We start from the raw sequence: 11,584 nt of genomic DNA, 5'->3' as shown, positions 1-11,584 counted from the left end.
TTTCGCACTGTGAGGGGTTAATTTTTTTTCCCTCTTGCTTTCTTAATAAGTCAATCAGCCTCAGTGTTGAATGTGTCTCGTTTCTCAGACAGCTTAGAGAGACAGCTGAGCAGACTCTGACGGTAAGGCCTGCAGCTCGCGCCGATATGTGTATGTGCTGCCATGACTGCTGTTCAAGCTATAATAAAGCTCGCGCATCATCGCGCAGAGTGTTGCACGGCCCAGCTCGCCTCTCAGTGTGTGCGTGTGTGTGCGCGCGTGCCATTGTTTTTATCTGCCTGTGCTGATGTATGTGTCATACAGCTTGCCTGTGCAGTGTGCAGACACATAACGGTCCCACCACCTGACCATCACCATCATCATTGCCCAGCAAACAATAATAATACGTTCTTCCGATCACAGGTTCATGCTTTCTCTCATAACATCCATTTTCTCCCCAAATATCAGTTATGTAATGTAGAGGCTATTGTAAGTAGCATTATAAGATCTAGTCTGTGCAGTAGATATTTTCTTTTGTATTGATATATAGCAATCAGCGATTTTTTTTTGCCATGATTCTTGTCCTGTCTGTTTTAAAACTATAGACTGTTATCGTCCTCATAACTAGCACATCAATGTCTAGACATTTTGTTGCCAATAATTCTGTTAGTAAGCTGGAATCAACTAGTATTACTGTACTACAGGATTACTCTTAATTTATTACTACAAAAGCAATCAAAATCTTTAGGCTATATTGATTGATAATTAATGCATTTGATTTTGGAATAATTTCCAGTTGGTTTCCCCTTACAAAAATGTACAATGGTATCCATAGTTTCCAATAAAATACCTTAGTTATAGGCTTTTGTTACTACTGTAGCAAATAATATTGAAATTAATATGGTATCTCCTTCTAACAATGCAAGAAGCATCCAGAATCTTTGAGTCATTTTATTGTATTTCTATTTTACACTGACTGGGCAAAAAATAAAGTTACCATTTGGATTTGCTGTAAATAAGCAGATACTTAAGAGCCTATGATTGAATCATTATTGCAGTGATGAATATGTTTCTGCTGGCAACAATTCTTCAAACCCTAACTGATGCAGTGTTTATCTTCTCATTTCTTAAACAACCATGTTGGAAGACATATCCTGTGGTCATGGAAAATATGTTACTGTGTTTCAGAAGGGGCAAATTATTGGCCTGCCTCAAGCTAAGAAAACAACTAAGGAGATTACTGAAATTACTGGAATTGGGTTAAGAACTGTCCAACACATTATTTAAACCTGGAATGATAGTGTTGAACCGTCAACTTCGCAGAAGAAATGTGGTCAAGAAAAGTCTTGAAATGATCATGATCGGAGATCACTAAAACACTTGAAAACACATCATAAAAAATTGACAATAGAACTCACGGCTGTGTTTAATAGTGAAAGTAAGAGCATTTCCACATGCACAATGCAACAAGAATTTACAGGATTGGGACTAAACAGCTGTGTGGCCAAAAGAAAGCCACTTATTAGTGAGGCTAATCTGAAAAACGACTTCAATTTAACAGGGAGCATAAAGATTGGTCTGTGGAGCAATGGAAAAAGATAATGTGTTCTGATGAGTCCAGATATACCTTTTTCCAAAGCGATGGTTGCATTAGGATAAGAAGCGAAGTGCATGAAGCGATGTTCCCGTCATGCGTAGTGCCCATTGTACAAGCCTCTGGAGGCACTGTTATGATCTGAGGTTGCTTCAGTTGGTCAGGTCTAGGCTCAGCAGGTTGACCAGGTTATCCCATCAATGGATTTTTATCTTCCCTGACAGCACAGACATATTCCAGGATGACAATACCAAGATTCATCGGGCTCAAATTGTGAAAGAGTGGTTCAGGGAGCATGAGGAATCAGTTTCACACATGAATTGGCCACCACAGAGTCCTGATCTTAACCCCATTGAAAGTGTTTGGGATGTGTTGGAGAAGACTTTACAGAGTGCTCAGAGTCGTTAGTACAAGATCTCATCCAAAAATGTATGCAACTCTGGGCGGAAATAAATGTTATGACTTTGCATAAGTTTGTCAAAACAATGCCACAATTAATTGCAGGGTATAACCTCAAGGCGGTCCAATGAAATATTAGAGTATGAAACTTTTTTTTGGCTAGGCAGTGTATGTATTTTGTATTACAGTGATGGCTCATACCAAGTTACCACAGATTTGTTGCATTAAGAACTGTTCTAATGATGCCATTTTGGTAGGAACTATTGTTATAATGGTACATTTTATTAAAAAGCAAACTCAGTCTTGATATATTAGTTGCCACTAATTCTGTTAGTAAGCCAGTTTTCACTTTAATATTGTACAGTAAGATTATTCTAACTAGATTACTGGTTATTTACTACAAAAGCAATAACAGTGGACCGGCTGTATGTAGTAAACTAATGGTTTACTGAATATTAACCTGAATATTGACATCCTTTGTTTGTAAAAGGGCTTTTGCGATGGGCTCCAAACGATGGAGAGCCACGTCTCCGTCCAGCAGTGTGAGTGGAGGAGATTTTGAGGACAGCCAAAGCACATCCATACCTTCAACCAGTCGGAAGAGGAGAAGAACCACATACATTCCCACTGTTGACCCTGTGAGTTCAAAACATTTAACATATGTATTTAATGTGAGAACCTTAGAGATTGCACATTAACACAGTTTGTGGGAGTGGTGGTGGCATAGTGGGCTAAAGCACATAACTGTAAATCTGAAGGTCACTGGTTCGATCCCCACAGCCACCACCATTGTGTCCTTGAGCAAGGCACTTAACTCCAGGTTGCTCTGGGGGGATTGTCCCTGTAATAAGTGCACTGTAAATCGCTTTGGATTAAAGCATCTGCCAAAATCCATAAATGTAAATGTACCATTGTGGGTCCTTACCCACAATGGTGCATTGATGTTTTAACTGCTCTACTCTAACATTACAAAGTCTAGTTATAAATAGTAAAAATGTATTTACTTGCGGTGTTTCATGCCTTATTTGTGTCCTGTTTGTTTCATCACAGATTGCTGTGTGTCATGAATTGTTCAACACTATCAGAGACTATAAGGATGATCAGGGCAGGATGCTGTGTGAACTGTTTATCAGAGCACCAAAGAGAAGGTTAGTTAAAAACAGGTTTATTTGGTTCAAACTGAAAATTTCTTACACCATTAACATTTTCTACACCATCATAGTTTACCACTAGGATCTAAATATGGACATTTCCCAGTGTAACTTCTTTTTGGTCCAGGTTAGATTTTGTTGAGACCGTTGAAAAAACATCCGAAAGGTGCAGTTTTTACATCATAATGTATAAAACAATCGGTAACTCCCTCCAGGAACCAGCCGGATTACTATGATGTGGTGTCTCAGCCGATTGACATGATGAAGATCCAGCAGAAGCTGAAGATGGAAGAGTATGATGATGTTGAACATCTCACAGCCGATTTTCAGCTATTATTCAACAATGCCAAGACGTACTACAAAGTATGCTATTACCACAAACAGATCTCAATACAGTTTATAAATAATTGGAAGTGCTTTATTATTAAAGGGATAGCTCACCCAAAAATGAAAATTCTTTCATCATATACTCACCCTCATGCCATCCCAGATGTGTATGACTTTCTTTTGCTGAACACAATCAAAGATTTTTAGAAGAATATCTCAGCTCTGTAGGTCCTTTCAATGCAAGTGAATGGGTACCAAAATTTGGAAGCTCCAAAAGGGACAAAAAGGCAGCATAAAAGTAATCCATAAGACTCCAGTGGTTCAATCCATATCTTCAGAAGCTATATGATTAGTGCGAGTTATAAACAGATCAATATTTAAGTCCTTTTTTACTATCAAGCTCCACTTTCACTTCAACATTCTTCTTTTGTTTCTTGTGATTCTCATTCTTTGTGCATATCGCCTCCTATTGGGCAGGAAGAAAAATTCTTGGTAAAAAAGGACTTAAATATTGATCTGTTTTTCAACCACACCTATCATATCACTTTTAAAGATATATATTTAACCCCTGGAGTCTTATGGATTACTTTTATGCTGCCATTATTTGCATTTTTGAGCTTTAAAATGTTGTTACACATTACATTTCATTCTGAGGATCTACAGAGCTGAAATATTATTTGTTTGTGTTCAGCAGAAGAAAAAAATTAAATGCATCTAGTACGACATGAGAGTGAGTAAATGATAACAGAAATTTCATTTTTGGGTAAACTATCACTTTATACAATATTATACAAACAAGAGTTCTGTTGTTTTGAATGGGCATGATAATGCAGGTAATCACAGCCATGCTGACATTTAGACCAATAGCACGATTACAAGTGTGATATTGCTTTTATACAACAGTTCAGCAGACAAGTAAATAATATTCAAATATGAATGTTTCAAACTAAAATTGCCCAGTTAGTTCTTGCATTTCTTCTCAAGCTTCAAGCACAACTCCACCCTCTGCTTTCATACTCTGGTTTGGAACTAGTTGTGCTTCATTCATAATGAATCTGTGTTTCTTAACGAATTGTTCTCATTCCCTTCCATTGATACAGTCATGATCATTCCAGTGTTGTTGTCCAAATCACTTAAGTCAAGGACTCTATTGCTCACTCATAACATAACAAATAGTGAAGCATCCTAGTGCTGTTGGACTGTATATCAGCACTCTTGGAACACTGCTCATCCAATCAGAGGATTTGAGATATTGATTGTTCTTGATTTATTGTTTTAGATCTGACACTGGTCAAGTGTGAAATTTTCTAACTGCAAAAATACAAAGTTTTTTACAAATAAAAGTGCAGTTTTTCTTTTGCAGCCAGAGACTCCAGAGTACAGAGCTGCTTGTAAGCTTTGGGATCTGTATATTCGCACAAAGAATGAGTTTATACAGCGAGGGGACTATGACGAAGATGATGACTATTGTGACGACACACAGGAAAACCCTGGAGGCCTCATTGAAGAGGAGGTCAGAGATGCTTTTTTGAGGATTTTACTTACACCTTATTAGACCTTAATTTTTAAGAGATACTTTTGGTCACCTACACTGTGAAACCTGGTAACTTTAAGGAGCTATTTATACCTGATCTAACCCCTTAAAATGTGTTTTGTTGGTGTAATCTAATATATTCAGGTTGATTCAGTGATGGTAAGATTTTTGGTATGTGAATAAAACCAGTTATTTTATATGTTACTTCATGAAGCACATTTTATTTCAGATTGTGAACTGTGATTTATATGTGTCCAGACAAGTTCATTCTGATTTGTTTTGTGTTTCCAGTCTATCTCAAGCCTTAAGGAAGTTCTCGGGCAGCTTCTGGATGCTGTGCTGACTTGCACAGAACACGGACGTCTCATTAGTGAACTGTTCCAGAGGCTTCCCTCTAAAATGGTTTGTGACAGTTATTCCAGATTATATTTAAAGCCACTGTACAGACCATTGTTTGGACAATGTTTGCTATTTTTATTATTATTATTTTTGATTGATAATTTACCTTCCATTTCAGCAATATCCAGATTATTATGCTATTATTAAAGATCCAATAGATCTGAAGGCCATTGCCCACAGAAGACAGGTATCTTTCACCACTCGTGTATAGCATATGTATTATTACCATTTATTCTTTATTTTATTTGTAAGTTGTTGTTTTTTGTTTGTTTGTTTTTTCAATAGATGGGCTACTACAAAAGTGTAAACCATATGGCAAAAGATATTGACCTGTTAGTCAAAAATGCCAAAACCTACAACGAACCAGGATCACAAGTGTTTAAAGTAATGTATCCCTGGAATGCAACCTCTTTCATATCTTAGACCTGCATTCTTTTGCCTGTTGAATTATGAATATTATGAATATTTTCAGGATGCAAACACCATCAAAAAGATCTTTGCACAGAGGAAGATGGAACTTGAACATGCTGAACCTGTTAAAACCAGCATCAGGATCAGGTATGTTACCTCAATGAGGTCTTATAAGGGGTGTGTCATGTAAGTTAGTCATAGATGTAAGTGCTAATCATATTATAGGTATTTAATGAATAGTTTACCAAAAAAAATTATATTCTGTCATTGTTTATTCACATGTATAACTTTATTCGGCTGAACACAAAAGTAGATATTTTAAAGGATGTTCTGATTGGCAATTTGAATACAAAAGCAGTAAATAATCACACACTTTAAGGCTTAAAAAACAACACAATGTGTCATAAAAGTTTTCCACATGACTCATGCGTCACATTCAAAGTCTTCTTATTAGTTTTTGTGCATCTTGTGACCACACGTCATGAATTTTGATGTTAGCGACGTATTGCCATGTTTGATTTTTGCTCTTTTTACAGGATCTGATCAATGATTTTCTTTTAATTGAGTGCACATCACTAAAATTTGGGTCTGTTTATCATACAAAGTGATTGTATGCCTTCAGAAGATTTGACATATGATGCACAAGTCACATGTACTACTTTTATGACACTTTAGTTGTTTTTTAAGCTTTAATGTGAGTCACCATTTACTGCTATTGTTATTAACAATTATTAAATGGCTCTCTGCAATACTTTATGTTTGGTTAGGTTCTGTTTGGCCAATCGTGGAATTCTGCTGTTAAATATCTTTGTGTAATGACCTATTTGCTACATTGCTGTGTAGAGCTGAAACGATTAGTCGAGGTTTTCGACAACGTCAACAATAAATAATTGTCTACAAAACTGTTCGTTGTCGAATAGTCGTTTGATCTCATTTAACGTAACATGAGATCACGTTAAACTCTAATGATGACGTGCAAGAGCAGTACTACAGCTCGCACCTGACTGAGGAGAGGAAGAATTACACAGCTCAGTCCAGATGCACTCTAAACTTTCACAGCTTCAGATGATGTAGATCGCAAAGTATGAGGGAATTATTATGCAAAAATACAAAATAAGTAAATACAGATGCACTCTCGTTGTGGAATAAGTGGAGCTGGAGCAAAACTTGCATGTTGAGTGTCTTTATAGGAAACATCCCAGTGTATCTTAAATGCAGTTATATTTAATGCATTATAGCTTTATTAAAGTTCAAATAATACGGAAGCAGGTCATGTAAATAACTACAAACTCTGAACCTGTAATTTCTCTGTGTGGTCATTGCCTCGTCTGTGAGTTGCGCAAATGTCCCAATCTAAGGGGGAGATATTGAAACTACGCCCGGCTGATGCGCACTCTGGCGCGTGAATGCTCATCCCTCAAGAGCGTGCGCTTGCTGCAGCTAGATTATAACATGATGGCACGCAATTTATTGAATGATAATATATGTCACTGTGCATCTCTTATTGTGAAGAAAATTGGCAATACGCAGCTTTTTTAATTAGAGGTTTTTTTTTGTGAGTTAATGATGGATTGAAGTGAACAGAAAGGTGAGAGAGGAAGTCTTTATACAATGCAACAAAATAGTTTTTTTATTGTTTTCCAATATAAATATCTAAAACTCCTTTAAATCAACATACATTTGCTTTACAGCTATACTGATGAAGAAAAAAATGGTTATCTGAGAATGTTATAATATTAAAAATACAAATATTTTAAAATGTCTAAACATCCTTTAAAAAAAAAGATGCATTCACCTGAGAAGCATCATATGAAATATTTGAGAAGCTTTTATAGAATAGATCTTGAATATAAGTATATTGTCTTTACTGCACTCATAGAATTATAACCAAGTGAAAAAAATACACTTATATACAAAATAAACTTATATTTAAGATCTATATTTAATATCTAAATATATTATATGTAATTATCTTGTTTTAAGGATTTATAGAAAATCCACTTGATAAAATAGGATTTTTTGCAGTGAATTTCTTTACAGAATTAAACTTAATAAAATGTAGTTTTTCCCCTTTAATTCATGCCATTTAGAGGTTTTTTTGATGGATGATTTTGTCCTCTTTACTGTTAGTAAGCACACTTAATACAACCTTTTAAGTCAGGGCACAAGCTAAATAATTTGTTAAGATTAATGATTAATCGTTGCAATAATGGCTGAATAGTCGAATAATCGTCCTTTTAAAGTTTTGTAGTAATGAGGCGAGAGAGCAGGATCTAAATTCAACTTTTGTTTAATCCATAAAGAAGACAAGAATACCTAGAAGATGATGAAGAAGAAGGTTATAAAACTTAACAGTCATCTGTGATAACATGAAAACCTGTAACAAGGAACAAGGACTGACAAAGTGCAAACAAAACTAGAGGGTATTTATACAAACAGGTGCTGATGAGGAAGAGGAGAACAGGTGAGGAAGATGGGGAACAGATGGCTGATGAGGGCAGTGCATCATGGGAAATGTAGTTTATGGCAAACTGATGACATAAGACAAAAAACCATATCAAAATAAGAGTCCTTGAGAACATAGCAGTGACACACTGTGACAGTTCAAATAGTCGTTTGATAAATCGATTATCAAAATAATAGTTTGTTGCAGCCCTATAGCTGTGCTTGTTTTTTGTCTCTTGTATCACATCACAGTCTCACATTATAAAATAATGTTGACTTAAATCAATATTTCATGCCCATTTATTTATTTAGTATGTATCCTTTGCTTTGTAGGATCCTGATCATCCTTTCTTGGCATAGTTTGTGATAATGACCATAACTTGTTAAAGCATATATATTGACAACTGACAATATAATATCTTTGCTGTGCCACTTCGTATTTACATTTAGTAATTTAGCAGATGCTTTTATCCAAAGCGACTTACAAATGAAGAACATAGCAAGCAATTTGTCATACAAAATTCAACAACATCTACAGTGTTTTACTGCCAAACTCATCGAACAAGATTTTTTTGTTTTTGTACAGTAAGTGCAAGTTAAGTTCAATAGTACAACTCCAATTCCGAAAAAAGTGCTAATAAAAAAAAAGGGATGATTTGTAAATTACATTCACCCTTTTCCATATTGAATGCACTACAACTACACATTATATGATGTTTTTCCTTGTGAATTGAATAGTTTTTTTTTTTTTAAATGTACAATAATTTCAAATCAGATGATTGCAACATGCTCCAAAAAAGTTGGGTCATTCGAGTGTTTACCACTGTGTAACTACACATTTCTTCTAATAACACTTATTAAGCATTTAGGCACTGAAGACACAAGTTTGTTAAGTTTAGAAAGTGGAATTTCCCCCATTCATCCATTTTGTAAGTCTTTAGCTGCATAATTATACGGGGTCTTTGTTGCCATATGGTGTGCTTCATAATGCGCCACACATTCTCAACTGGAGATGGTCAGGACTGCAGGCAGGCCAATCTGGCACCCGCACTCTCTGCTTCACACCCATGCACTTGTAATCCGTACAGTATGTGGTTTGAAGTTGTCCTGCTGGAAAATGCAGGGATGTCCCTGGAAAAGACTGTGGTGAATGGCAGTATATGTAGCTCCAAAATGTGTACATATCTGTCTGCATTCATAGTGTTCTCACAGATGTGCAAGTTACCCATGCCATGGGCACTGACACACCCCGGACCCATACAGATACTATCTTTTGGACCTGATGCTGATAACAGCTTGGATGGCCCTTTTCCTCTTTGGCCCGGGTAACACAAAAGCTTTGTTTTTCAAAAACTATTTGAAATGTGGACTCTTCAGACCAAAAAAATCACATATTCACTATTCTGCTTTCCAGCTAAGATGAGACTGATCCCAAAGAGTTGGAAGAGCTTCTGGACAGTGGTGATGTATGGCTTCTGCTTTGCATAGCAAAGTCTTAACTTGCATCCGTGGATGCAGCGGCGAGTGGTGTTGACTAACAAAGGTTTACTAAAGATATTCCAAGCCCATGCTCATGATATCTATTACAGATTAGTTATGTTTTTTAAGTCAGTGACGTCTGATGGATCAGAGATCACGCACATTCAGAAGTAGTTTTCGTTTTGCCCTTTACTCACTGAGGTTTGAATATATTCCTTGAATCTTTAACTACATTGTGCACTGTAGAGGGTGAAATGCCTAAAATCCTTCCAATATGTCTTTGGGGAACATAGTTCTCTAAGTGCTGGATTATTTGCTGTAAGATCTGTTGGCAAATTTATAAGTCTCAAATGATCCTTGCTCTTGAAGGACTAGGCTGTTTTTGGAGGCTTCTTATATATTATGACACGATTGCCTCACCTGTTTAACATCTCAGATTTCGCATCACACTTTTTTGGAGTGTGTTGCAATCATCTGATTTGAAATTACTGTACATTTTCAAAAAATAATGAAATCCACAAGGTAAAAAAATTATATAATGTGTAGTTGTAGTGCTTTCAATATAGAAAAGGGTGAATATAATTTACAAATCACTTTTTGTTTTTATTAGCATTTTTCATACTGCCCCAACTTTTTCAGATTTGGGGTTGTAAGTACAATTAGTGTTGATTGGTTAAGTGCTCGTGGAACAGATGTGTTTTCAGCTGATTCTGGATGTTGAGATGAATCTTTGTGATTGGACAACCAGGCGCAACTCGTTCATCTACCACGGAGAGCGAGTTGGAGCATAGACCTGGGGAATTTAATTTAAGTAAGAGGGTGTGGTTCCATTGGCTATCCTGAAGGCTAGAGTCAAAGCCTTGAATTGACATTGCCTTTTTTGGCTGATTGAAGACCAGACCGAAGACCGAAATGTCCAAGAGGAAGGTAGAGATACGAGCTGAGACAGTAGGGTCATCAGGTTGGAACAACAGGTAGAGCTGCATGTCATCACCGTAGCAGTGGTAGGAAAAGCCATGTGCCTCAATGATCGGTCAGAGTGATGTTGTGTATATTTAGAAGAGGAGGGGTCCAAGCACTGATCCTAGAGGAGCACCAGTGGTCAGCTGATGTGACTTGGATACCTCTCCTCTCCAGTAAAGCCTTGAAAGATCTGCCAATGATTTAACCTTGAAAATAAATTAAGAATATATATATATACAAACATACACATTTCGATTCTACTTTTTGATGACATGCAGTGTTAACAGTGTTGATGTCATTAAAATCATATATATTTTTGTGAGCAGGAATAGAAAGTTTGCACAAGGAGACCGTCTCTCCTCCATCACTACAGCTCTACAGTATGGATCAGAAAGTGAAGAGGACGCCATTCTTACTGGTATCTTGGACATAATGATTTTTAAATGTAACAATTCACAGGTTGTTTTAGCATCAGACTTAAAGGAATAGTTCACCAAAAAATTTAAATTCTTTCATCATTTAGTCATGTTATCCCAGATGTGTATGACTTTCTTTCTTCTGCTGAATACAAATGAAGATTTTTAGAAGAATATCTCAGCTCTGTAGTTCCTTTCAATGCAAGTGAGTCTCCAAAATCAAATAAAGGCAGCATAAAAGTAATCCATATGACTCCAGTGTTTTAATATATGTCTTCTGAAGCGATGCAATCACTTTGGATGAGAAACAGATCAATATTTCAATAATGTTTTACTATAAATCTCCACTTAAACTTTCACATTTCACAAAAAGGACTTAAATAGTGATATGTTTGTCAACCACACCTACTCACCTATCATATCACTTCTAAAAACATGGATTTAACCTCTTGAGTCTTATGGATTACTTTTACACTGCCTTATATGA

The 11,584-nt window shown here is 36.2% G+C and overlaps 1 protein-coding gene across 4 annotated transcripts in view; it reads left to right on the top strand.

Annotated features, from left to right (window-relative positions):
* Nucleotides 1-13: 13 nt before the first annotated feature.
* LOC127625910 (protein polybromo-1-like) overlaps nt 14-11,584 on the top strand; it is a 47,703-nt gene continuing 36,132 nt past the window's right edge. For all 4 annotated transcript variants that reach the window (XR_007968382.1, XM_052101358.1, XM_052101357.1 and 1 more), the window contains exons 1-10: nt 14-122; nt 2,463-2,610; nt 3,023-3,120; nt 3,339-3,486; nt 4,814-4,963; nt 5,276-5,386; nt 5,502-5,570; nt 5,669-5,767; nt 5,856-5,941; nt 11,008-11,099. Coding sequence is in view for 3 of the 4 variants with exons in the window: in XM_052101358.1 (XP_051957318.1) it covers nt 2,473-2,610; nt 3,023-3,120; nt 3,339-3,486; nt 4,814-4,963; nt 5,276-5,386; nt 5,502-5,570; nt 5,669-5,767; nt 5,856-5,941; nt 11,008-11,099 (991 nt within the window). In the remaining variant the exon portion in view is untranslated. The remainder of the gene's footprint in view (nt 123-2,462; nt 2,611-3,022; nt 3,121-3,338; nt 3,487-4,813; nt 4,964-5,275; nt 5,387-5,501; nt 5,571-5,668; nt 5,768-5,855; nt 5,942-11,007; nt 11,100-11,584) is intronic.

The sequence above is a fragment of the Xyrauchen texanus genome, chromosome 32, assembly GCF_025860055.1.
Source record: "Xyrauchen texanus isolate HMW12.3.18 chromosome 32, RBS_HiC_50CHRs, whole genome shotgun sequence".
Lineage (NCBI taxonomy): Eukaryota > Metazoa > Chordata > Actinopteri > Cypriniformes > Catostomidae > Xyrauchen > Xyrauchen texanus.
The sequence above is the reverse complement of the archived record's forward strand: the minus strand, read 5'-3'. Positions and strand labels throughout refer to the sequence as shown.